Here is a 27,421-nt window from a genome sequence, read left to right as displayed (position 1 = left end):
CCAGGTTGGGTGACAGAGTGACAGGCGCTTTCTTTGAGGTAGTGGGACCTCGACATACGCATGCCAAGGTCAGTTAGTTGAGGAGGCCCGACGGGTCAGTTGCTTCAAAGCCAGAGGACATGCGTGCAGTTGCTACCGACTTTTACCGTGATTTACTGTTTACAGAGCCTCAGTCAGAGCGTCACGATACATGCAAAGAGCAGGTGTGGGCACAAATGCCTTGTCTTGTGACTGAGGAGATGCGCCAGAGGCTTGAGCTGCCTCTTCAACTAGAGAAGCTACACACGGCTCTTAAAGCACTCCCCTTTGGTAGCTGTCCAGGTGAGGATGGCTTGACTCCTAGCTTTTTCTTGGAGTACTGGGACTTGCTTGGCTCAAATCTCTGCAGTGCTTTTCAATACATCCTGCACACAGGAGAGATGCCTGACAACATGAGTGAGGGCCAGATCTACCTCATTCCCAAGGAGGGTGGCTCCTTGGATGAGATTCGACAGTGGCGCCCCATCACCATCCTCAACTCAGCCTACAAAATTCTTGCCAAGGCTCTGAGTTTGAGGATTCAGCCACTTCTAGAGAACATTATACATGGGACTCAGACAGGTTTTGTCAAGGAGCGTAGTAACATCTTTATTTTTTGGGAGGCTTCTGCCCTCGCGCGGCTCCGTGGTGAGGATCTGGTGATTCTTCTTTCTCGATTTTGAGAAGGCCTACGACAGAGTTGACTGGGACTTTTTGGAGGGCACTCTACGTAGGATGGGCTTCTCAGATGCTTGGATCAAAGGGGTGTCAGCTTTGTACAGACTGGCACACAGTCAAGTGCTTTTGTTAGAAGGTAGAGGTGATCGTTTCATGCTCACACGTTCGGTCAGACAGGGCTGCCCTCTTCCCCCCTTCCTCTTCCTGTTCTATGCTGAGGCGACGAGCAGGTTTTTGGTTTCACAGCAGGTTGGTTTACGTGGCTTAGCCCTCCCTATTCGAGGAGATAAACTACTGGACGCTGAGTTTGCAGACGACTCAGCCTTGTACTTGGATGGCCAGGAGGCCAGCCTTCACCTCTTGAGACTTTTTGTTGTGCATCTGGCGCACAGATCAATTGGAGAAAGACAGTGGCTTTCTCCGTTGGTAGTGCTCCTACGCCCGATTGGATGCCAGGTGAGGGTTTCAGGTGGATTCCCTGAGGGACTGCAGCTCGGTACTTGGGCTGTTAGGTTGGTTTGGACTTGTCTCCCGAGCAGCAGATTGCTCCCCTCCTCCTGTCTATCAGGAGGAAGTTGTTACATTGGAGCTCCGCACGACTTTCTTTGGTAGGCAGAGTTGTAGTGGCCAACCAGGTGTTGTTGGCTACTATGTGGTACATCAGTTCTTGTTGGATCTTCTTGAGTTCTTGTATCAACCAGGTAGAGATAGCCCGGGCCAAAGTGGCATGGCAGGTCATAACTCTTCCTTGTTCTCAAGGAGGGTTGGGGATCATAGACTCAGCAAAGCAGAGCAGAGCCCTTCATTGGGAAGTTTATCGTCAGAGGACTTCTTCAAGGTGAGGAGCCCTGGAAGGAGTTCTTGTTTCAGCGGCTTAGTGCTAGGGTGCCTCAGGCTAGAGGCCCCTGGTGCCCCTCGACTAGATGGATTTTCACAGAGATGCGCAGAGTTGGCTTGAGCAGGAGACTGGAGGACCGCTTCGTTGTGAGTCTGCTTCGATCTTGGGAGCATTTGCGGAGAGGCCTGGAGCAACGTCAACCTACTTGCACGGAAGAACGCCTGAGACAGCCCCATGGTTAGCACTCAGAGAGGCCACTTGGTTGGTAGTCAGCCTCATGTTTCCTGGGGTCCCATGGCAGAGGGTCCAGCACGCTCTTCAGGTGACTGGTTACAATTTTCAGGCTTGTTACAGGAGCTTCAGGGCATTTAGCTACAAGGCATGAGAGGGGTGCAGAGCATGTGTCAGGACATCTCAGAGGCAGTACCAGTCGAGTGGCTCACACCTCTCAAGTCAGCAACGCCCAGATGGATGGGAGCCTTCACGCGACTGGAGGTTCTCTCGGGCTTGCTCAGAGACTATACCCTCCCTGTTTTTCGAGCTGCAGGGTGAGGGACGTTTACACAGAGTTGCAGTAGAGGCTCTACAGGTGGCAGAATGCTGTTTTCAGAGGATCCGAGTGGGGGGCATCTGTGGGAGGACTTGTGTCATAGATCTCGACCCAGCAGCTCTTGAGACTGACCATTGGAGACTGTGGGTTTGGGAGAGCTATCCACTGGCACGCGTACAGTGGGATCCTGGAGAGTGGCTTTGGAGAGACTGAAACCGGCCTGTTAACTTCAAAAAGGGCGGTAGAGTTTAGACTTAAACCTTATTTGCTTTCACCCATTTAATTCGTCGCCCACTTTACCTGTACTTTCAAGACACAACAAAGGGGAGAGGGATACAGGTTGCTAGATTGCACCTGTATGAGTAGACCGACACCAGATTGGCCCCTAACTTAGGCGCCCCTTTCGGTATTTCTTTATTGTTTAAAAGAGGGAACAAACGCTGTGGTTCCCTACAAGCTGCCCCGCACAAGCTTGGCTGAATTTCAACTGTTCCGGCCCGATTTCCGCAGCATAACTATACTAGGACCCTTCACAGTCAGTATTCCCACGCATTGAATGACTTTCCCGATGCATACGGACACTTTGCAGAACTTGGCGAGAACCTGCAGCACGCTAAATTCTCTGTTTTCAGCCCCAAAAATGCGCCAGATCACTTGCACAGCGGTCCCCTCGCGTCCCCGAACTTCCTGGGGGTATTAAGGACCGTTTAGGGCCAAAACCCTAAACCTGCAAAAATACACAGCAGGCTGTAATTTACTGTTTCGGGCTCTGTTTCACGTGCCGGTCGCATCCGTAGCAAGTCCTTGAGCTCCCGCACCTGTAGGGCTACTTGCCCTTTGAATCGGACGAGATTTCTGGCGTGAAACCTCTCCGAATTCACCTGTACCTGCGGGGGATTAGCCACTAGCTAATCCAGTACCTGTGCAAGAGGCTCTTGCCTCGGCAATCGCGCATGAACCCACACAACTGTACATTGGTCAATTGAAAAGCCCACTAGAGGGGCATAACATACTGCCATAGGGGAGAGAGAGGGCAGTGCGTAGCGTGCAGGGCATCACTCGTGGCACCGCACTGTACATAGGAGGGAAAGGAAGCACTCCATAGCTCTTAACTTGTGACAAAATCTGCAAATGAGCTCCTCCTCCCTTCAAATTCAGCGCCACTTCTTCATGCATGAGGAAAGTGCACAGAAATGTGCCACTTGGCACATTTACAGCCTATTTCCCGTTTCGGGGTTGCCGCCTAAAAATCTCCCAACCGGTTGCCCAGTTGACTTCACGGCAGAGTAAGAAAATGTCATTCCGGAGGTAATGACGCAAACACATTTTCAGGTCCTAAAATAGCAGTTCCCTAAATTTTAGGAGATGCTGCCATTGTATCTTTCTAGGTCATCTGACCCCCTTTGTACACTGCAGCCACACCCAGAACTGAAATGTAGCCTCTGTAGCAAAGGATTCCACTTTGGCTAGTCAATGACCCCACTTTGGCTAACCATAGTCCTTGTCCAACCTTAGTGCTCTCTTACCCTCACGCCTGACTCCCTCTGGATAGTTCCACACTAGCTATGCAATGCAGAGCAGTTAGATTTCCCGAGGGGTGTTTCCAAAAAGTGAAAGTAAATAAATAATAAGAAAGAAATCAACAAAAAGGATAGATAGTAGTCACACGCTGGTTACAAACGACCCTCTTGAAATCTCAAACGTCCTCGTTTGCATCTATGTTGTACATGCTCACAGTCAACACTGATGTATTCAACACTTGTCGACATATGTACAATACATACATGCTCATTGTCAACCCTGGTGTATTCAACACCTCGTCGACACATGTATTGCCTGCATGTGAACCCTGTCCCAATGACATAGTGGTAGCTTCGCACTCTGCCATTGCTTTGAGTCACTAACTTTCCAATGACAAAATGGTAGGCACACATTTTGCCACTGTCTTATAGTACACGTTGGGCCCAGTAACACTTTCGAGCATACCTAAACCAACAGTTTAAGAATGCAGTTACACATGTACCCTTTAATAGAAGCAATTACTGTATCCTTGACAAACTGACAAGAAATACTCACTTCTATAGCACTAACCATACTTTTGGACATTCCATAAGAGCAATTGCCGAACTGACAATCTATACAGCTCTAACATTCATGTAACATGTACTTGATTTGAGCTCACTTTAAATACCATGTACATCATTTGTTTCAAAAGCCATTGTCACACTGACAATCCATGTAGCTTTGAAACTCAAGGGGTCAAGGTAGGTTGCAAATCGAAGGCTTCAAGGTAAAGTGATAACATAGTTGGTGACTCTGCAAGTTCACCTTCTTCCATCCACTTAGCATCCATTGGTGGATAGTTTCTGAACTTTACCAAGTAACTCCTAGCAGCCTTGCCTTTCACTTTTCTTTCTTTATGTGCCAAAATCTGTTCCGGGACCAAGATCTCGTCAAGTTCCTTCACCTCGAAGCCAAAACCGGTCAAGGATGTTGGTAGTTCATCAGGTAGCACAAGCAGAGATTCGGACTCCACAACTTTGCGACAACTAAGAAAACAGAAAATAGCAAGGTTTTAACAGCAGCCATGTACCTTGCTCGTGATGCCACCAATTGGTACCACGCATGGCAAGAGGCACAGTTGACCACGCACCTAGAGGAAGCCAAAGAAGGCGCGCCCTTTCCTTTAATTGGGCTGACTTCCAAGACAAGCTCAAGGCGTGGTTTATGCCACCTTAGTACCTAGCACGATTGAAAGACGATTGGCGCAGTCTCAAGCAAAATGGTATGCCAATTATGTCTTTCTCTTATCGTGTTTTACAGCTCAGCACCCAATTACGCAAATCGGACGATGAGCATAAAGAGGCATTCCTTTATGGATTGGACGAGTATATCAAGTATGATGTCGAAGTACTCGATCCAATAGATCTCAACAAGGCGGTAGCGATTGCTCTCTCACAGGAGATGAAGCACAACAAAGGAAAGCGTAAGGAGAACAAGTCTTCTCACAGTACCTCTCAGACTCCTCAGAACCCACAGAATGGTAAGAACGGTAAGAATGGTACGAACGGTAACTCTTCTAGCCAATCTTCCTCTAATCCTTCGGAAAAGAACTCTCAAAATGAATCTAAGGGTAAAGCTAAACCTAAGCTCACCCCAGATGAAAAAGTTGCACAAGGAATCATAGGAGGATACATAACGGCAGAAGAACAGGTCATTTATTCTAAGGAAGGTCGTTGTTATCAATGTCACGTCAAGGGTCATATAAAGAGCACATGTCCTAAGAACCCATTCAACGAACCTAAAGAACCCACAGAACCCACATCCTCTGTTAATGCCATAAATGAGAACACTCGTGTGTCCCAAGTTTCTCATGCTCCTCTTATTGATGAATCTCCCATGAAGTGTTATGGTCATGTGAATGGTCAACACATGGTGGTCTTGTTTGATTTTGGTAGTATGCATGATGTGATTGGTGACTCTCTTGTCGAAAGAGCCCGCTTGGAGGTTCGCAAGACATCTCCTCTCGAGGTGTCGGGTTTCGCTCCGGGTATGGACTCTCTCATTACACGAGAGTGCCTTGATGTATTGTTCACTGTTCAAAAAGCGTCCTTCCGCAGAAAATTTGTAGTGTCTCCTCTTTCAGGGTGTGATATAATTTTGGGCATTAGATGGTTTCGTGAGCATAACCCTCTCATTGATTGGGCAGACAATACTCTCACTCTAAATGCCAAAAGTGACTCTCCCGTCATCCTTCGTGGTAAGGAAGTTGTTCATTCTTTACCTCTCATTTCTAATGTGCGGGCGAAGCTTGATAAGAACAGGAGAAGACTCTCTCAGTCCTTTCTTCTCCAAAGCACGACACACATGTTTTGCATGATACAGATGTGATTATTCACAAGGATGATGATTTGCATGATAAAGATGTGATTGTTCACAAGGATGATGGTTTCGATGATGGTTTTTCCAATGAAGCTAACCTCATTCCAGATACGATCAATCACGCAGAACCGATCTTGGCTCTCGAGTCAAGGTCCACAGAACCCACTCAAGAAGTATTGTGTGTTCGCATGATTAGTCAGCAAACATTGTTCGAGTGTTTCATTTGTGACGGTTTCTTGTATTTTCGTCACCGTCTTTACGTGTTGCCTTTTCATAGGCATGCCGTATTGTATGATGCACATGATTCACTCATGGATGAGCACGGATGTATGCGGATATCTCTCGAAAAGAACAAAAGTTTGCATTCAAGGAATTCACATTCCATGTCTCTTCCTTGGCATGAACAGTCTCAGACGAGCACAAGAAAGATTGACCATCAAGCATTGGCATTTCCATTGTGATTTGCCACAGTTGATAGATTTAGATCAGAAAGTCAAGTTTCGACCCCATTTTTTGTGTGTGTTTGGTGAACGGCTTGGCACTCCGTCACTTTGCTCATCTACATTGCATGCACAGTCTTTTAGGAAGACTAGTATTAGTTTTTTTCCAGTCACTCTACATGGAATGGGTGTGTTCATGATTTTGCGTTGGAAGTGGTTTCAGAAATTTTCCTCCTCGGAGATTCTTGAAGAAGATAGACACACGACCATAGCATAAGTTGGAGCATTGAAGCAGCCACATATCACTTTTTGTCACTTTCGGCGCGGCCCAAAGAAACAAACATTGCAGACCTTCATGAAGTTCAAGTATCGCACGACCCACGCATCAGAGTGGGCCAGCAAAGAGTCCTTCCCAGGATTCCAGGCGTTGTTGGCGATTTCCCTCGACGCCATTTAGTTTTGTCCCAGTACCTCACTTTGAAAAGGAGGGGATGTCACGTGCACATCTAACCCTATGTGCATGTGGACAAGCTACTTCAAGTCCGGGGTTCACGTCAGCTTAGGAAGTGTTCTCGTACCTTTGTGAGTCTGTGCGCAGGCCGTGCATGTCCAGGCACTTAGAGTAGTTGCATATGCTCTGGTTACACAGAGCATGATCATCAGCATGATAGTCAATACCCATCATGAGCATTTTACAGTGCACAGAACCCATTTTTCCTATTTATCCATTTTTCACTTATTATTTAATAAGTGACTTTGTTGGAAATGTGAGGATTATAGGTACTAATCCTTTATTAAGTACTTAAACTCATGATTAAGACTTAAGAAACTGAACTCAACTCAAAGAAAGACTCAGAAGACTCTATGTTTGATTGATTGATCGAAAGTGTGATACAAGGGCTCCTTATATAGGAGACGAAGAGACATAAATGAAAAGACACATCTCTTGGTGAAGAGACATAACTTTAGATGTGAAGACACATCCTTTCGGCGAAGAGCTGCAACCATTGGGCGAAGAGTCGCACCCGTAGAGCGAAGGGGTGTGACCAGTCGTCGAAGGAGTGTGGCTTTTGGCGAGAGGTACGTCTCTTGGACGAAGGGGTGTGACCATCCAAGCGCAGGGGTCCTCCTTGGCATGGCACTTCGGCGTGACTTCGCGTATCTGCATCAAAGAGTAAGTATTGTAATGTAGTTAAGTCACAAACGTGACAAAAAAACTGGGTAGGGCAAATTTGCTAAGTATCTATAAATGAAACCTACCGCTAGCACTTTCTGGCAGAAGAGGCAACAGAAGTTCCCACAACTTGCAGTGCACCTTCTTAGCAAGATTGGCAGGAGACCCTAGCGTTTTCAGCCAACAAGACCCTCTGGCTCTTTTTATCGGCAGTTTCAGCCTAGCGTTTTCAGTAGCACCAGATCAGCCCTGGCGTTAGCAGATTCCAAATTCAGCCTTGCATTTTTGCAGATTGCAGATTGCTCTAGCGTTTTGCAGATTCCCGACGTCAGATCAGCCCTAGCATCAGTGTTTTCAGATTTCAGCACTTAGACACAGCAGATCCCGCCCCTAGCCTCATAGATCTCACCTACGCGCAGCAGATTCTTGCCGCAAGGTCAGAGTAGCCAACGTTTTCAGTTTCAGCCCGCTGTCCGCAGATTTCAGCATCTGCGATTTCAGCGCATCGTCGTCGCGCATCGCCATCGCCGTCCTCGTCGACACAGTATTAGAATTCAGAAGTTAGCAGATTTTCAAATTTCAGCCCGTCCTCGTCGTCGTCATCATTGTCGTCGACATCGTCAGCAAGTCCATTGCATCTAGACCATTGTACCAGATTTGTGCAATCAATAGCATAGACCTCTCTCGACATAGAGAGGGGGGGCCTTGGAGGAGGGTTTGAGAACCGTCTGGTGTCGTATTCTTCTCTCTCTCTCTCTCTCTCTCTCTCTCTCTCTCTCTCTCTCTCTCTCTCTCTCTCTCTCTCAGCACCTTCATGCACAGTGTCATTCACTTTGTTTGTGATCATTTGCACTCTCTCACTAAAGGAATGGAAGGCTCTCCCTTCCATAAGTAAAAGGAACCCTTGAGCACAGTTCGGAGCACTCATCTTGAGCAAAGTTCAACATTCACTTCCGTTGCACCTTACACAGCTGGAGATTGCTGCAGAGATAATCAGTTTCATGAACAATCTAGGACTACCCTTTGCTAGAGTTGTGGTGTTGAGACCAGAGGCTACCAAGTTTCCTCTTACACGGTGGCAGAATTATGGAAGACAAGGTCTTCCAAAGCTTACACATCTGGCTTTACGAGTACTTTCACAAGTAATTGAAAATCTTGAGGTGCTGACAAGCAGACAATACTCTGCATAATGACATAATGAAAAATGTATACTGCAGATGGGAATTCCTAAAAAGAACTTGTTACATGTACTCTCATGTGTGTGCGTGTGTGTGTGTGTGTGTTTTGAGTTTGTGTCTGAAGGATGAAGTATCATTTTATCTTTTCACATGACGAGTGATGTGAATACGATAGTCATGAGATTTAGTAGATCAAGACATCCGTAATATTTCATATGTTCAATTGACGTTTTTTACTTTTTACTTTTTTGGGCTAGAGCCGGCAAGCCAGCAAGGAACTGCCTTTGCTTCGCGTGCACGCGAACGAGTCAAAGACAAATTACCTTGCGGACTTGCCGACAAAGGGAAAAGCGCTTCCATGCCGTATCGTGGCATGTCAACGGGGAATGGAAGCAAGTTTCCCCCTCGGGGGAGTAAAAAGTCTTTTCATGCCATGTTATGTTCAATTGACACATGATGTGAATATGATAGTAACAAGATTTAGTAGATCTAGACATCTGTGAAACGATCAACGCGGTATGGGTATGATTGCTAAATAAGTTACAATGATAATGATTCAGATCGACGGGGACAATGATGTGAATGTGATGATGGGTGTTCAATGACGGGTTGTCTTTGTGCAAGTGCAAGATTTACGTAGTCTGGTGCATATGTGCATAGAGTCAATCTCTACTCAGCTATTGTCCGCTTTGCAAGCATAATAGCATAATCGAGGGAGGCTATTCTTCTTTTAAGAAGGGGGTATGTCACAATTTAATGATGTGGTATATGGCTACCTGGACAACTAAAGGGCAAGACCAAAACACATGAAAACTTTCATAAAATGTGGCGCGATTTGCGGAGATCTATACCGAAACTTTGGCAGAGCGTTTTGGGCCGTGCTTTTTCAAAGGCTCACCTTTTAACTGCAAGCATTTGGGGGCGCCCAGTTTTTGAGGCTCTTGCTTTTTGTACGAGGGCCTTTGTAAGCAAGCCTTGAGGGGCTCTCTGGTAGATCATTGCATAGTTGCAGATTGCAAAGAAGCTCCCTCCAGCAGTTGTACTCTGTGATTGCCGATACAAAAAGAAGTACTGAAAGGGGCGCTGGACTTTGGGGCCAATGCATTTGGAAGCGGAACTCCACCCCTTCGTGTTGACTCTTCTCTCAACTGTTGAGTTTGTTCCAAATTTTATTCATGATTCTTGCTTGGGTGTCCAGGACAGTCATATTTTACTTCGTGATGTCTAAAGTACAGACACTTGTGCGTGGTATTGTCTCAAGGCTAGACTTGCCCCTTGGTAGACATCAACAAGATGCTTTTACAACAAAACTGTATTTGATGCAATACACCTGTCGATAATCATGCTATGAAGTCATCATGGAAAGATTCATTGGTGGGAAAGCTTCACAATGAGTCTAGTTACCAAGGTAATACTTCTTGGGAAATGTTATATCTACGATAAAAACCTACTACCAACAAATACAATTTTGATCGTCAAGAAAAAGGCTGGTCCCAAAACTTTAATCGCAATAAATACCAAGCCCCATAGTAACGACCAATTTTGTTGAAATTTTGAAAGAACAGATTTATGTTTAGCTAAATTATGAACTATTGAAGACGCACCTCTTGACGTGCAAGAAGTAAAACTTCAGCTTCATACTCCACTATTGAAAGATCCTGCTGCAGCTTTTGCACACCCTCATCCATTTCTAGAGGAAAGAAAAATTCTGAATATGAAGCAAACGAAATAAAATTTGACCATCTAGCTAGCATAAAAATATAATAGCCTAGCTTAAGAGATGAAACATGAACCAAACACATTCTTTAGAAACTATGAAAAATCATTGTTTCAGCCAACAATCCTATGCAAAATGCAAAAACTTCATTCCTGAACTTCAAGAAGAGAAAAATAGCAAAAAAATAGCCCCAAGACGTGCCTCATGATTCCCTCGGTGCATGTGTAACAGACTTGGACACTCCAAGTCGAGAATCTACCGCGACACCACAAATAATCACTTCAAAACAGTTCACAATTCACAATTGATTCGACACTGGCCAGCAGAGTTCCGTGCCTAGAGATATTGGCCCCAAAGACTGTCGCCCCTTTCAGTATTTCTTTTTGTATTAATCTATGTTCAAAGTACAAGAGTGCAGGCAGGCGCTCACTGTCAGACTCTGCGTCCAGATGCTCTGAGTTGTGAGAGGCCTAACCCTTATTTAAAGATTACAAGGGATGCTAAAAGCAGAGCCCCAAAGGCTGGTAAACTCAAAAGCTTGTTCTCTCTCTCTCACACAAGCTCTCTTGAGCCAATAGAAAATAAAGCAAGAGCTTCTCTCTCTCCCATGCTACATTGCGTAGAAAAAGCAATGCCCAAAAGCTGTCCATAAGCTGACTGCCATAAATAACACCGCAAATTGTGGGATGCCACGTAAGCGCTGTTTTCAGCAAAAGGCAGCCACGTCATCGTTTCTACATCATTTGCCAGAGGATGTGTGTGTGTACTAGCCAGCCACCAGTCACCAATTGGGCAGCCACGTCACCAATTTGTGACATACCCCCCTCTTGAAAGCATTGTAATCGCCATCGATTACGCCTGCAAAACAAACAGAGGCCATAAACTATCTTAGCAGACACTGATTGTTAGTACCGACGCACTAGGAACACACATCTAGCACATGTACCAATCAACAGTCACATCACATGACATCACAAGTAATCATTTGACATCACAGGACATCACATGACATCACACGACAAATCACATTCAACATTCATTCCAATCTCAGACCATGATTTATCGGCAATGCAGTTAGCAATCGCATCTAGATCCACTCAGGACCTCATAGATGCCCGATTGACTAACCCCTATTGCAACCATGTCTATTCGAGATCATCCAGACCAAAATGCTGCACTCATTTCGTCTATTAGTTCCTGCACTTACAAACAAGTCAAGAAAAAATCGGTTTCATATTCGGGAATTCCTTTTCATAAAGTCATACAGCAGAATACTATCAGCTCTCAGTATCCCTGAAGCTCAAAGAGACACAGTGACTCTAGTATTCAAAAAAATTGAGGCATCTGTTGACAAAGGAGCGGAATAACTCCCCTCTTGTACAACCCACTGCACCAGATATCTGGCCAAGCTGAATTCGGGGTTCCATTTAGAGTAGACTATGCAAAACCAAAAGCTTCAAGGTAAAGGTTCACAATCTGAGGAGTATCTGCTAGGTCCTCCTCCTCCATCCACTTCGCATCCAATGCAGGATAGTACTTGAATTTAATCAAGAACCGCCTTCTGACTTTACCCTTATTCTTTTAGTCCTTATGTACAAAAATTTGTTCACCAACAAGAATCTCCTCGTTTTCTTCCACTTTGGGTTGCTCATCAAGCTCCCCATCTCCGGGCACATCACCTTTAAGAGGTTTCAAGAGACTCACATGAAATGCACTGTGAATCCTCCAAGAGTTAGGCAGTTTCAGTCGGAAGGAGACATCATTGATCTTTTCGAAGATCTGGAAAGGTCCGTAGTATCACATACTAAGCTTTGGAAAAACCCTCTCCTTTCCCTTCTTCTTTCTCAGGCGTGCCTTCTCAAAACGTAAGAACACCCAATCATCCTCCTTCAATTTCAAATCGCGACGATGGCGATCAACTGCCTTTTTCTGTCTTTCCAAAGATTTCTGCAAAGCCTCGCGGACCTTGGCAAAAGCCGTGTCTAAGTCGCGCGTGTACTCATCAGCTTTAAAAATCTTATCTTTCGTGCTTAGGAACGGTGGATCCTTCACAGCACCTTTAATAATCTCAAACGGCGCCTTCCCCGTCGAAGAGTGTATTGTGTTGTTGTAGGCAAATTCCACCAAAGGTAGATACTTTTCCGATTGAGTCTTTTGATTCGAGATATAAGACTTCAATAAATCTAAAACCACGGAATTGGCAATCTCACATTGCCTGTCAATTTGTGGGTGAAAAGATGACGAGAGTTGCAACCACGTGCCAATGTTCTCCCAAATTGCCTTCCAAAACAAACTCGTAAATTTGGGGTCCCTATCGGAGACAATCGTCTCGGGCATGCCATGTAATCTGAAAATCTGGGCCACAAACAGTCTCGCTAAGTGATCCGAATTGACTGTTTTCTTCACTGGAATCAGAAATCTGTTCTTGATGGTGATTTTGTTGAGAGCTCTATAATCGATGCACATTCTCCAAGATCAGTCTTTCTTCAAAACCAACAACACTAGAGAGCAGTACGGTGAAGTACTAGGCTGGATAAGATCCTTTTCCAAGAGGTCTTTCACTTGATTCATAATCTCTTCGTTCTGGGCTCAGCTTACACGATAAGGTGGCCGGTTCGGTGGTGTGCTTTCAGGTATCAGATCAATGGTATGATCTTCAGGACGAGCGGGTGGTAACTCGCCTAGCAGGCCCTCTGAGAAGCGATCGGCATGAGCGTGGAAAATCTTGGCGTTCTTTATCAAGTTCAGACATATTTGTCCTATCCTCATCACTCAACTCTTTCAAAAAGATCGAGTAAACAAATAGACTGGATTTTATTAATTTAGAAATGGCCGAAGCCGATACAATAGGGACAAACTCGCCCTTAAGTTTTACATAGAGTACAATGGTTCTGCCCATCTCTGTGGTCAATGTCTCTTTCCTCGCCCGATAGTCGACCACGACGTTGTTCTTGTGGTACGAGGGAATTCCCAAGAGGACATCACAACCTTCCAAAGGCATTATGTAAAAGTCCTCGTGCCTCAAATACCCCTGACAATCCAACCGAAGTTTGCCAATGATAGGTGTAATGGCTACGTCCCTGTCGGGTGCCGCTAGAACTGCCTCTGTAAGTGGTCCCATCTGATTGGGAGTGATCTTGACCCGCGCCCCCAATTCCGATGAAATGAAGTTGGCCTTGGCTCCTCCATCAAAGAAGATAAGGGCTTCTTGGTCTTTCACTTTGCCCCAAGCTTGGCAAAGTCCTGTACTCTCGTACATCGTGCTCGGATCGGTACCCACGCAATCTGGAACCAGTCCTGTTTTCGTCTTGCCTTTTCTTCCACGGTCCTCAGCTGCCCTGGAACTCTCACGCCTTTCGTCGTCCTTGTCTTTTTGTTCTTTCTGTGTCTTTTTAGGGCACTTCGCAGAGATATGCCCAGTTTCCCCGAATCCAAAGCACTTTCCCTCCTTTATGTAGCGAGCCCTCTCTTGAGGAGTAAGCTTGGGTCGTGCATCCTTGTCTTTCCATTCTGGGTTGCTCTTTCTCTTTCTACTTTCATTTTTCGAAGTCTGTTCGGTTCTTTGCGTCATGATCTCATCTGTGGCGTAGGCCAAACTGCCAGACTGAATGGCAAAACCCCGTTTCGCATGACTCATCAACTCCTAAATGGAAGCTGATTTTTGTTTTAAGCGGTGATCTCCGATCTCTGTAGGAAGACCCAAGGTAAAGCGCTCAATCTGTTCCTTGAACAAGATCTTCTTAAATGAAGAGGCGGGTAGAAAAGAGCTCCAGAATCTCTCGCAATAAGCATCCACTGTATCCTTCTTGGTCATCCGTAGAAGGTTCCAAGCAGTTCGTATGTCATGTTCATACTCTCAAGTCTGCCAAGAAGAAATGAAAAGCCTTTTGAATTTCAGCCATTTAACTAGCGTTGTCTTGTTTAATAGAAGCGTGGACCACCAAGTTCGAGCATTCCCCTTAAAGTAAGAGGCAACTCTCCAAATCTCAGAGTGCTCTGAGTAACGCCCTCCAGAGAAAGCGATGTCAAACTGCTGTATAAAAGACAAAGCCTTCGAAGCATCTCTATAACCAGAAAACGTGTCAAATTTAATTGATTGTCCACCTTCCTTAAACTCTTGGACTTTCTTGCTTTTGTCTTTGAGAAAGTCATACTGGTTGGCTTTATAAAAATTCTTCTTCTTTGCGTAAAAGATGCTGTCATCGGAGTCCGAACTACCTGAAGACGAGTCCTTTGTAGAACTGTCAACCATGGGGCGAGATTTTGATTTCTTGCCTTTCTCGTGCCCTTTCCGAAGCGTTGCTTTTTGCTTCATTTTTGGCCTTTTTTGTCTTCTTCGCTCGAATCAGAGGAGCTAGAAGAACTCTCAGAAGAAGAAGAAGAAGAAGAAGAAGAAGAACTGGGTACTCCTTCAAATTGAACACGCTTCTTCAGCTTTCTTGCTTTTTCAAATGTAGACTGACAACCCAAATAACCTAGAAAGTCGGTGCCTTTCTTTTGCTTTTTGTCGTCCTTTTTAGCTTTGTTCTGCGCGTCAAAAAGCTGAGCATTTCGTGCATCAACCACGTCTTCTAATTCTTGCTATGTGTACATCCTCGGAGTAGGAGGTTCCTTCAGGCCCGGTTTGAGGGGTGGCTCTGAGGTCTGCCGCCATTGCGCATGCACCTCGTCGAAAGAGGTCTCGCTCATATATTTTGCAAATTTTGGGTCCTTCGCAAAATTGAGCATCATCTTTGTTGCGTCGCTGATCAATCATTGACGCTCCATCTCTTCGAGCTCCGCCTGAGTAGGCAGAGGCGAGCCATACTCCGCGCGTGAATCTTCGTTGCGATCTCTTCCCGCATCGCTAGACGCAGAGAAAGTCGACTAATCTTTGCCTGAAGCCATAGGTGCCACGGGAAGAAAAAAAGAAATCAGATTTCCCGTAGAAGAGAAATCGGTCGTGCTCTGATACCACTATAATAGACTTGGACACTCCAAGTCGAGAATCTACCGCGACACCACAAATAATCACTTCAAAACATTTCACAGTTCACAATTGATTCAACACTGGCCCGGCGAAGTTCCGTGCCTAGAGATATTGGCCCCAAAGACTGGCGCCCCTTTCGGTATTTCTTTTTGTATTAATCTGTGTTCAAAGTACAAGAGTGCAGGGAGGCGCTCACTCTCAGACTCTGCGTCCAGATGCTCTGAGTTGTGAGAGGCCTACCCGCTTATTTAAAGATTACAAGGGATGCTAAAAGCACAGCCCCAAAAGCTGGTGAACTCAAAAGCTTGTTCTCTCTCTCTCTCTTACACAAGCTCTCTTGAGCCAATAGAAAATAAAGCAAGATCTTCTCTCTCTCTCTCCCATGCTACAATGCGTAGAAAAAGCAATGCCCAAAAGCTGACTGCCGTAAATAACGCTGCAAATTGCGGGATGCCACGTCAGCAGTATGGCAGATGCCACGTCAGTAGTACGGCAGGGTTCCCGCGGGGCTGTTTTCAGCAGAAGGCAGCCACGTCATCATTTCTACATCATTTGCCAGAGGGTGTGTGTGTACTAGGCAGCCACCAGTCACCAAATGGGCATCCACGTCACCAATTTGTGATAGCACGAGCATCAATCTATGGTTCTTGTACACATCATTTGTGCAATCCAAAAGTAAATACCCCCTGGAATCTATGGTTCTTGTGCACATCGTTTGTGCAATTCAAAAGTGAATACCTCTGGTAACAGAGTGGGGGACCCTTGACAGGGTTATTTCTGAACCATCGTGGTGTGATCTCCTCTCTCTCACACTTAGATAACCTTCACCTTCCAAAAGGGAGGGAAGAGGGGGGGGGCGCTGGAGCGGGCGCGGTAAGACTGACTGTCATAGGATTTGCTTCTGCAGTTCATTTACTCCGTTCCTTCATCATACCCCCCTTGTCCCAGTGGGGCTGACCATACATACATACCTGCACCTCTCCATTGTGAGGGACTTCCAACCAGTCAAACTCCCACCAGTCTACAGCTACCAATCACTGAGGGCTTGCTCCACATAGATCCATTGGTACCCTTGTCAGCATTCATAATGGAGCTGACCACATTACTGCATTCAGCAGCTTACCACACACCACCTACACCCTGACAGCGCCTGTCAGCACCAATATTGGGACTATGCCCCAAAATAGATGAGTGCAAGCAGTTATATAGACACCTCTGGGAGCACAGATTTCTAGGAGAGAGGCCTCACAGCCAGGCCAGACATGAGATGCGGACTCTTACTAGACGTAAGAGGCACACCTATGATAAGCCACAGAGTGGGGCCACTTTCATTTACTCATGAGAGTAGAGTCTGGTAGGCGTGGTCTGTGTGAGAAGAGAAATTATCACCAGATACTAGATCAGAAACCCATACCGTAGCCCACCGACCAACAATGTTATGTCCCCATCACAGGAGGAGACCTAGTCTATGGCACTGTCGGGATGGGTTTCTAGTGTCCGGGCGGAGGTTGCAGAACCCTTTTGTGGGGCTGCCCAATGAGGGCAGGCACAGGCCATCGACAGGTAGCCAAGATGTCCTTTTCATGGCTCTCTCTCTCTCTCTCTCTCTCTCTCTCTCTCTCTCTCTCTCTCAGATGTCCTATCTCTTTCTACCTCAGTGATCTCTCTTCTCCACAGTTGCCTTGTACATGTATATGGCATTGCCAGTGTTATGTAGTGTCAAAGGATCTTATCAAAGTCGACTCAGATTGCAATCGAGATGTCCACCAAATTGGATGCCAGTTCATGTCTTCATTGCATCTTCCGCTACCAAGACCACTGGTCCAAAGGCAAGAGTGAAGGCTTTCAACTCGACTGCGATGACGGAGGTCAGCAGTGGCTGAGGGATACAAGGTGGAGCAGAGGCAGGATGCAAGGCCGAGCAGAGGTAGGCAGCACGACGTGGGGCAAAGAAAAAACCCACAGGCAACCAATGTTGAACACCAGGGTGGTCCAAGGAGCCGTCCACGAAGCCATGGCATAATCGACAAGTGCGCGGAGACAACCGGCGGGGTGCTTGGTGCCAAAGTTCAAGGTGGCACGGAGAGGGCCAAGTAGTCAAAACTCTCTTCTTCTTCTTCTTCTTCTCTCTCTCTCTCCCTCTCTCTCTCTCTCTCTCTCTCTCTCTCTCTCTCTCTCTCTCTCTGAGATAAAGTGGGGCTTTTACCCTTTGCATGACAAAAATTTGACCATAGCTCGATATACAAGAAATGTAAGGCACACCCTAAAAAATATACAATGACATCATAAAGAAAAACAGCCATACAACGATAGAATCCATCAGTGATACAATGTAGTCAACCATGAATTTGGTGTAGAAGCTTAAAACTCGGTGTTGGAAGCCTATATAAATCTATCCAAATCTCTGTCCACATCTGCTCTCTCCGCAGTGCTCCCAAGCAAATCTAAGGGAGAGAGGCCCTAGCAATTCTTTTACAGGACCATGGCCTTTTAAAAGCGGTTACATGAAAAGCAGCTAGTCCAAAAGCTTCTGGTCCCACTTCTTCTAGCGCCAAAAGCTGCCAGCGCAAATCCTGGCGCAATCTACGGCCATCCGTACTGTAAGGATTCTAGGTACTAATCCTTCATTAAGTACTTAAACTCATGATTAAGACTTAAGAAATTTGAACTGAACTTAGAAACAAGACTTAGAGGAGAAGACGGTTGAACTGAACTTAGAAACCAGACTTAGAGGAGAAGACTCTGTGTTTGATTGATTGAATGTGTGATACAAGGGCTCCTTATATAGGAGACGAAAAGACATAAATGAAAAGACACGTCTCTTGGTAAAGAGACACGACTTTAGACGTAAAGACACATCCTTTCGGCGAAGAGCTGCAACCATTGGGCGAAGAGTCGCACCCGTAGAGCGAAAGGGTGTGACCAGTCGTCGAAGGAGTGTGGCTTTTGGCGTAGAGGCACGTCTCTTGGGCGAAGGGGTGTGACCATCCAAGCGCAGGTGGCATGCACTTCGCGTATCTGCAACTAGGAGTAAATGTATTGCTGTTAACATAGTCACAATCGTGACATTCCCTCCCATTTAAAATGAGAGCCCGTGTCAAAGAAATGACTTCTGATGTTGATAGAACTCTAGAAAAGCATTGAATCTTCGAAAATCTTCAATCTTTGATCGGAAACCTTTGTCTTGAACCTTTGCTTCTTGCGAAACCTTTTTGCTTTGACTGCTAAATCCCATGTCATTGCATTATTCAAAGACTTTTTAGAGGAATCTGGCATAATCAGGTTGACTGCAACAAAAGGTTGATCTTCAAAATCCTTTATGCGATGTAAGATTTTTGGTTCTAAATCTTCTAGTAACTGCGAAATATTTGGGGGAGAGAAAATCTTCTCAAGGTACTCTTTAGATGGAGTAACTTCAACTTTAGTAATCACTGGAGAGGATTTTGGCTTGAGACTGTAATCATCTTCCAATAATGAATCCCAAAATTCTTCAGAATCATCTTCAGGAACTGTCACTTCATGACTTGCAATTGGCATATCATCATCTAGTAAAGAATCAAAGAAAGCATAGTCGTCTTCAGACTCGGAATCTGCAACTATATCTTTATCTTTGTCTTCATCAATTGATTCAAGAGAAGTTAATGAATTCAAAAATTCATCAATAATAATATCTGCATCTGTATCGAAAATCATGTTCTCTTCATAATCCACTGTATCATGTCGCTTGACTAGTACACGTGAGGCTTGAATCACTCTTTCCGCATGAGAAAGCCCGTGTAAAGTCAATTCACATCCATCTTTGAACAAATTGATAGTATGTCCTCGAAAGCTAATTGCTGGATCATATTGGAATAATCAATATTGACCAAGAATAATGTTGTAATAAGATAAAGACATGACTTCAAAATCCAGTTGATCTGCATAAGTTTGAATCTCGAACTGCAACTGTCGAACTGTCTGATCACAAGTCAAAATTGATCCATTTGCTAATTCCACATCATATAAGTGAGATGTCTTCTGAGTTGGTAAGCCAAGATGTTGAACTATCTGAGAGCTGACGAAATTATTCGAGCATCCGCTGTCCACCAAAATATTGATGGAGCGACCATTGAGTGTTCCAAGAAGGCTCAAGACTTGCTTTGAGAGAGGCTCCAAAACTGAAGAATTGCACTGAGCGTGCTTCATAAGAATAGTCGTATCCTCTGAGACACGAATCGTATTGACCACAGATTTTCCTTTATCCTTAGCAGAATCTGGTTGTTCAAATTCGATGATGTTTCCGCGTTCAAATTTCTTTTCAAATTAGACGGATTTGGTCTCTTTGGACATTGATACCATCTATGGTCACCACTACAAATTGTACATAATCCTTCCTTCTTTGAAGTCGAAGATCCATTTGACGAAGAGCCTTGCTGAGTATTGGAATGTCGATCTTGAGAAAAAACACGTCCTTTACCACGATCAAGTGGAGGAACATGTGAAGAAGATCTGCTTTCAGATTGTTGATCTTGGGAATAGAACCTTGAAGTTGAATAAGGTTGCGTTGCTTGCTGTCTGAACTGAGACTGATGTTGTTGACTTTGGCTATAGTTGTCTCTGCGATCGCGCTATGAAAAGCGAGCTCTATTTGAAGATCTGTCACCAGAGAGAAAATTATGTGTACGGCGCCGATTACCGCCAAGACGCTCCACATAGGAAATTGCAGCATCCAAGGTGGTAGGGTTGTATTTGTGCACATCGTCCTTCAGGTTGGGTTCGAGTCCGTCGATAAAGCTGTGAAGTTTATCAGAGGGACTAAGGGTCTCCATCTCCAGAGTTAGCCTTTGGAACTCTCTGATGTACGTGGCCAAGGAACCTTCTTGGCTCAGGCGGCGAAGAGAGGACCGGGCATGAAAATCCGCATTGGCAGCTTCGAACGCCTTGCGAATAGCACACCGGAATTTATCCCAAGAAGGTGTGTGTTTACAATCAGCAACCCGTCGTTGCCACCAGAGAAATGCCGTGTCTTTGAGCAGAGAACAAGCAAGTGCAATTTTTTTACTCTCGACCAAGTCTGTGTTCGATAAGTAAATCTCTATTTTGAGCAGCCATTGGTCCAGCACGCGCTTGTCGCGGCGACCAGTGCATGGTTCCGACAATTTAACATCAAGCTTCTTCTTCTGTGCAGCATTAAAAATTTTATAAAGTAATTGAAGTTCGCAATTGTCTACCTCTTCAGTTGGGTCTGGTTCGTTTCGTTCGTCCACTGAAGCTATCGGAAGAAGGTGTTGAAGATGCTGCATTAGTAGTTCGAGAAACAGCAGGTCGACTTCGAAAAGTGTTTTCCGTGTGTATCTCATCCAAGCGAGTGTGAAGTGATGCGAGGCTTATGGAAAGTGTGGCCATCTGCTCCTTGATAAGAGTAAGGGCATCGTCAGATTGACCACCTCCGTCCTGAGAATTCGGCATGGTTACGCCTCAAAAGGAACTCGAACAGGTGTAAGTTCTGGGTCGGGAACAGGTTCTTCGGGAGGAAAAAGTTCGCGCTCTGGAGTCGAGGAATCAGAAATAATTATCACGTCCGGTTATGACAAATCGGGAATCTCAATAACTTCCGGTTTTGGAGTATCCAGAATAATTATGACTTCGGTGTAGTAGGAATTTTCGGGAGAACGCTGTCCGGAATCTCCTCTTTGTATGAAACTTAGGGGATGTCCACTTTGAATTCAACGTTTGCCATGGATACGGTGCCGATGGCGCACGGAGGAGAGGACGAGTGTGAGAGGAGGAACTAGTGGGGGGCAAGGTGGCAAATCTGGAAACTCTCACTAACTATCTTGCTGGGTTCTTCACTTTTTTTTAAAGGAAGTTTTAATTGGAGGGTTCAAGTGAAAAGGGGCTTTCACATGGGAGTTTTTTTTTAAACATGGGTGTTTTCACATGGGGTTAAAAATTTGGTTCTTGGGCGGCCAACTTAAATCACTTGCTTGGCTGGGTAAGTTTAATAAAAAAAAAACCTTGCGCTGAATTTCATTGCCTGCCAGCGTAGAATAAAAGACCAGCGTGGCTGAAATTTGCTGCCGTTTGGTGAAAAAGACCAGCGTTTAAGGATTTCAGTAGCACAACGTTTCATCACTGCCCAGCGTTTGATAAAGTGCAGCGTAAGAAATTCTGCCGCTTGGGAATTTTCAGCAGCGAGCGATTTGGGGGAAGGAAGAGGGCCCTCTCGCGAAGGGGTGCTGCCTCAGTGAAGGGGTGCCTTCCTTGGTGCCCTCTCGCAAATAGGTGTTGTCCTTTCACATGAAGAGGGGCTAACACACGGGTGCGAAGGAGTGCAATCCGATAAAGGGTACGCAGGGTTCTCCGGTTACGCAACGCACACACATCTGTGTTCTGTCCTGTATCCTTTATGTATAGAATTGGAACATAATAAATTTAAGTTACCTCATACGCGTAGTAGAAGTACACCATCTTTCCTCTACGGCCATACAACACACTAGGTGAGGGTTGTGGGTAGGGTTGGCAACAGCGAGGCTAAGTAGACGCCAAGTCCAAAGGCCCGAGAAAAAATTTGCTATGATACCACTTTGAGGATTCTAGGTACTAATCCTTCATTAAGTACTTAAACTCATGATTAAGACTTAAGAAATTTGAACTGAACTTAGAAACAAGACTTAGAGGAGAAGACTCTGTGTTTGATTGATTGAATGTGTGATACAAGGGCTCCTTATAGGAGACGAAGAGACATAAATGAAAAGACACGTCTCTTGGTGAAGAGACACGACTTTAGACGTAAAGACACATCCTTTCGGCGAAGAGCTGCAACCATTGGGCGAAGAGTCGCACCCGTAGAGCGAAAGGGTGTGACCAGTCGTCGAAGGAGTGTGGCTTTTGGCGAAGAGGCACGTCTCTTGGGCGAAGGGGTGTGACCATCCAAGCGCAGGGGGTCCTCCTTGGCATGGCACTTCGCGAATTTGCAACTAGGAGTAGATGTATTGCTGTTAACATAGTCACAATCGTGACACGTACGCTGTGCCACGTCAGCAATCCACGCAAATTGGTCCCTGCTTTATTTTAATTGCTAGTGTTCCCTGCGCCCCATCGAACGAGACCCCATAAGTTGGAACAACTTCTACAATTTGCCCGGTCAGACATGCTACATCATCACTTTGTGACAGCAGCAATCTTGGAGTAGTCTTTGATTAAGATCCGATAAAATTTGGCAAAACCCAGGAAGCACTAAACATCTCGTATAGAGGTGAGAGTTTCCCATTGGAGAATGGTCTTAACCTTCTTTGGATCCATTGAAATTCCATTCGCAGAGATGAGATAGCCCAAAACCTCCACCTCCGTTTTGGTGGAAAAAGCATTTTGCATACATGCCTACCTCTCGTAATTTTTGAAGAACAATACAAATATGATGCTCGTGTTCTTAATTTTTTGAAAATAGCAAGATATCATCTAGGTATATTACCACAAATTCATCCAGATACGCACGAAAAATATCATTCATCAAGTGTTGAAAGATTGCTCAAGTCCAAATGGCATGACAACATACTCAAAGTGGCCATACTTGGTTCGGAAGGCTATCTTCCATTCATCTCCTTCCTTTATTTGTACAAGGTTATAAGCACCGTGAAGATCAATCTTGGTAAATACCTTAGCTTTTTCACGCCACTCGAGGAGTTCAGGAATTAATGGCAGAGGGTAGCGATTCTTGACTGTAATCTTGTTCAAGCCTCTATAATCCACACACATGCGTAGAGACCCATCCTTTTTCTTCACAAATACTATCCATGCCCCTGTTAATGGCTTTGAATGTCCTATAAATCCCTTGGCTAGGTTTTCATCAATATACTTCCAAAGCTCTACAAGCTCATCTTGAGATAGCTTGTATATTGGACCAAAGGATGGTTGAGTCCTCTCTTGTAGTTCAGTGCCACAATCATGAGGTCGCTACTCGGGAAGCATGTCGGCATTCTTCCTTTCAAATACATCCATGTTATCATGATACTGAAGTGGTAACACTTCCACGTTCCTTTCTATGGGGAATCTATGGGGAAATCGACTGGTATTGCATAAATCAAGAATGATGGGTTTCTTTCGGCTACAAACATGAAGACCTTGGCTCCAGCATAGAGTGGTTTGACATGCTTGGTTTTGTCATGTTGTGGCCGTCTTTTCTCAACCCTTCGAGACTTCCAAACAACATCTGGATTGTGTAACTCGAACTAGGATAGGCAAATAATGAGTAAATTTGATGGGCAGCGTATGACATTGAAAGCTATCTTAGAGATCTGCTCACTAATTGTCACCTCCAATGGTTGGGTTTCATACATAATGTCTCCTGAAACAAGTGGGCGACCATCAATCACCTCTACAGATGTTGGAGCTGGTTTTTCCAGAAGCATTAATTAAACCTTGCTGTTTAGCAAATTCTTCATCGAAGAAGCAAGCGGTGGCGCCACTAACAAATAGAGCTTTCACCTCCATTTGTTCTTCTAATATGCCAATTCTTATTGGTATGGTGAAACTAGATGTTGCATTAGCGAGTAGGAAGAGACCTTGTTGAGGCTTGGTGTGCACATGGTCCAACCGCACGATCTCTATCGACGTCAGACGTCCACGCTTCCCGAACTTGATGGAGTTGTAATGCTCTGTATCTTAGGTTTCCTTTTTCTTGGGTAGAATTGAGAAATATGTCCAGGTCCCCCACAATACATGCATAGCTCATTAATTCTTCTTTGTTGCTTCTCTTGTGGTGAAAGCGGTTTGAACCTTGTTGCTTCAATATGCATGGGTTCGGCGTCAATTTCTCTGTTCCTTAAACCCCCTTCAATAGAGGATATTGCTGTAAGGGCAATGGGTGGGGTTGCCTCCTGCCTCTTCTCTTGTCGTCTTTCCAAGAGCCTATTGTCACTCTCTCTGGCTTGGGACATGAATTCACATAAGGTTTGAACCTTTGGCATGGTAAGCAAGATATCTTTTACATCATCTCTTAGACCCCACCAGAATTGGCTGATGTAATAATCCTCATGCCAAGTTAAATCACATGTGAGCTACCTAAATTCAGATGCATCAAGTCCAAAAATATAATACTCCTAGATAATGAATTGTGGAACACATCCTGTCCATGATCCGACCAACAACAATGAATTGGTGCACTCATCCATAGTGTTTTACATACCTCTGATTGGTTCCCTGCCAGATGCATGTGCCTTGAACTCCGATCTACAGGTCCAAACACCAATAACTTGAACTCCAACACAAGGGTCCAAATTAATTATACGGAGCATTGTTTGCCCCTCTCTGTGTCACAAGACGGGGACCACGTGCCAATAGGAAAGAACAGACTGAACAAACTTTTAACACTTCAATAACAACTAAACTGAGAGAGAGAGAGAGAGACGACACACGACACGGAGTGGCAGAATTCAACCCCAGAGAGTATTGGCCCTAAACCTTGGCGCCCCTTTCGGTATTTCTTTATATTGCATCAACATAGTACAAATCGGTACTCAAGACTCTGCACCTTCTCCACGAAGCATGCTAGAGAATGAGCCCATGTCCTCATATCTAAAGGCCCTAGGCCCCAAAAGCAGTTTACATAAAAAGCCTTCAAACTCAAAAGCATCTGGTCCAAAAGCTGCCAACGTAAATCACGGATATCTGTACAACTACCACGTCAGCAATCAGTGCAAAACGCAGAAATCCATACAATATGCCACGTAATCAATCAACGGAAATCAAGAGCGTTCGTACGACTGCCACGTCATCTGCTGCTGCGCAAGCCTTTGTTTTGTGACACTCTGCCACTCACAAGCCTCTCTTTGGCTGAAGCTATTGGCGACACTGATCTCCATGTGACTAGAAGGAGGGAGTCCATGCTAGTGTAGTCACCACAACACCAGCAGCATCTTTGCTGACCCCTGAGTCACTATCACTGCTTTCCTCATGTTCCTAGCTTTTAGCTTTGTTCTTTGTAGAATTTTTGTCTTTGCCTTTGGATTTGCAATCCTTGGCCAATGACCACTCTTTCCACAATTGCAACAACGGTACTTCGTCCTCTTTCTGAAATCCGAAGCAGCAAGTGCTTCACCCTGTGCTTCCCAATCTGTCTCAAAAATCTGAATTTTGCCTTGAGTTATCAATACGGCTTCCTCCTCAATGAGAAAAGAGCTGAGATCATCAAATTCCAACTTTTCCTTCATCACTTGTAGCCGAAGTGTCGGAGACACCGTTTCATACTCCTTGAGCAACTTCATAAGAACCAAAGCAGCTAAATTAGTACTCGTCGGTGCGCTTTTCATAGCCGATAGTTGATCATGAATAACTTTAGCCTTCATAAGAAATGATTGCATGGAACTTCCTCGTGGAAACTAGATAGCAAATAACTATCAAAGAAGCGTGAATGCCCGCATCGTAGAATCCCAATCAAACATTCCGACGAGCTTGAACCACATATCTTTGGCAGCCGTTAAGGTCTGAATAGCTGGAGAAAGGTCCTTTGTAAGAGATTCCGCAATGGCCAACATTGCCCTCGCATTAGCTGCATCCCAATCGAGACATGATTTGAGATATTCGTCATCTCGAAGGTGGGTGGGTGGTACGTACCTGTTGCGGAAATCCCTTGTGGGATGGGGCTCCGAGCCGTCAACAACATCCCATAAGCCTTTCCATGAGAACAAAGGCGCATAATCAAATTCCAATGAGCGTAGCTATTTTCGTTCAATTTGTCGCTATCCCTCGAGCAACGGGGGGGCATGATGAAGTTGCAAAATCTGGTAATCTGGTACCTTCTCGCACTCCAAAAAAAGTGGTAGCACGAAGTTTGAACCAAGCTGAAAATTCTCCAAACTGTCCCTCTCTTAAGCTCCAACCTCTGTTCCCCTTTCCGTCTCCCAAGCCGCTCCGAGAAACTTCCTCCTCCTCGGCTACTCTCCTTCAAGCCACCGGAAACGAACGCGGGGAGTGGATCTCCCGGCTACACGGACGGCCTACAGACACACGTCGGACAAACCACCCGACCATAGCCACCATCCGGCAGCTCCTCCGTGCTGGGGTCAGCGTCCCAGGACGTAGGCGTACACCTGTAAGACCGAGCGTCCCATACCACCCGGCCTCACCTCCTCGAGGTGACCTCGCGCACTCCTAGCCTCGCGGGCTAACCACTGGCACTCTACCAGTGGGGGTTGCTAACTGCAAATGAGGCCTTGGCCTCCCTTTTATAATAATGGCCGGCCACACTGGCCGTGTTCACACTACGTCCGCCCGAACACTGAACGCCCATCCCGACGGCATCTGGGCTAGATCCCCTCTCCTGTGAGCGGGACATAACATACTTCCCCCCTTAAGAGCCATTGATGTCCTCATCAATGAAGTGGGGATATTGAGCCTTCAAAGCTCTAACGGGTTCCCAAGTAGCAAACCTTTCAGATTGACCCTTCCATTTAATTAAGTACTCGTCATAAGCCTTTTGGCGCAAATGACGGGTACGATGATCTAAAACTATCTCTGGTTCTCGAGGAATATACTCGCTTTGCATATCTTGCCATACATTTTCCTCGATAGGCACGACGACGTTGGCTTCGCCTAATTTTACTTTAAGGCGGCTAACATGAAACACTGGATGTACACTAACATCCGAAGGAAGAGCCAGTTTGTAGGCAACTTGGCCAATTTTCTTTGTGATCAAGAATAGACCACAATATCTAGCCGAAAGCTTATAATGCTTTCCTGTTCGCATAGTCTTGGAATCCTTGGGTATCTTCAAATAGACCCATTGTCCCACATCTAGAGTCCTTGGAGACCTCTTTTGATTAGCATAAGTTGTGACTCGATCACGAGCCATTCCTATACTATCCTTAGCCAATTCGAGCATTTCTTGCATGTCATACAGGAAAATACGAGCTTCGCGTTCCTTGACTTTCTCTAAGCCAATAGCAATTGGGGATTTAGGCTCAAATCCATACATCAACATGAACGGGCTAAATCCATA

The 27,421-nt window shown here is 45.3% G+C and overlaps 2 protein-coding genes across 6 annotated transcripts in view; both read right to left on the bottom strand.

Annotated features, from left to right (window-relative positions):
• The window catches only part of LOC147465699 (P53/DNA damage-regulated protein), an 80,233-nt gene that overhangs the window by 7,587 nt on the left and 45,225 nt on the right, over nucleotides 1-27,421 (bottom strand). For 3 of the 5 annotated variants that reach the window (XM_086521474.1, XM_086521485.1, XM_086521471.1), the window contains one exon: nucleotides 10,363-10,448. In XM_086521474.1, the coding sequence (XP_086377600.1) occupies nucleotides 10,363-10,446 (84 nt within the window). In that variant the 5' untranslated portion in view covers nucleotides 10,447-10,448. Of the gene's footprint in view, nucleotides 1-10,362; nucleotides 10,467-27,421 lie in introns of all 5 variants that reach the window. The other 2 variants (XM_086521483.1, XM_086521478.1) reach the window with 1 other exon arrangement.
• LOC147465701 (uncharacterized) lies at nucleotides 23,655-24,221 on the bottom strand. The gene is made up of 2 exons (XM_086497610.1): nucleotides 24,062-24,221; nucleotides 23,655-23,815 (listed from the first exon to the last, which is right to left on the bottom strand). The coding sequence occupies exons 1-2, from the start codon at nucleotides 24,219-24,221 to the stop codon at nucleotides 23,655-23,657; spliced, it is 321 nt and encodes a 106-aa protein (XP_086353736.1).

This window comes from Adiantum capillus-veneris, chromosome 1 (assembly GCF_014529385.1).
Source record: "Adiantum capillus-veneris isolate H3 chromosome 1, ASM1452938v2, whole genome shotgun sequence".
In the NCBI taxonomy this organism is placed as follows: domain Eukaryota; kingdom Viridiplantae; phylum Streptophyta; class Polypodiopsida; order Polypodiales; family Pteridaceae; genus Adiantum; species Adiantum capillus-veneris.
The sequence above is the reverse complement of the archived record's forward strand: the minus strand, read 5'-3'. Positions and strand labels throughout refer to the sequence as shown.

What these genes read in the sequence shown, in the direction of transcription:
- LOC147465701 (XM_086497610.1), bottom strand. Translation starts at nt 24,221, where the DNA reads ATGCATATTGAAGCAACAAGGTTCAAACCGCTTTCACCACAAGAGAAG. An exon ending in GAGCATTACAACTCCATCAA is followed by an intron (nt 23,816 to 24,061) that starts GTTCGGGAAGCG and finishes TGGAAAAACCAG; the next exon opens with CTCCAACATCTGTAGAGGTG.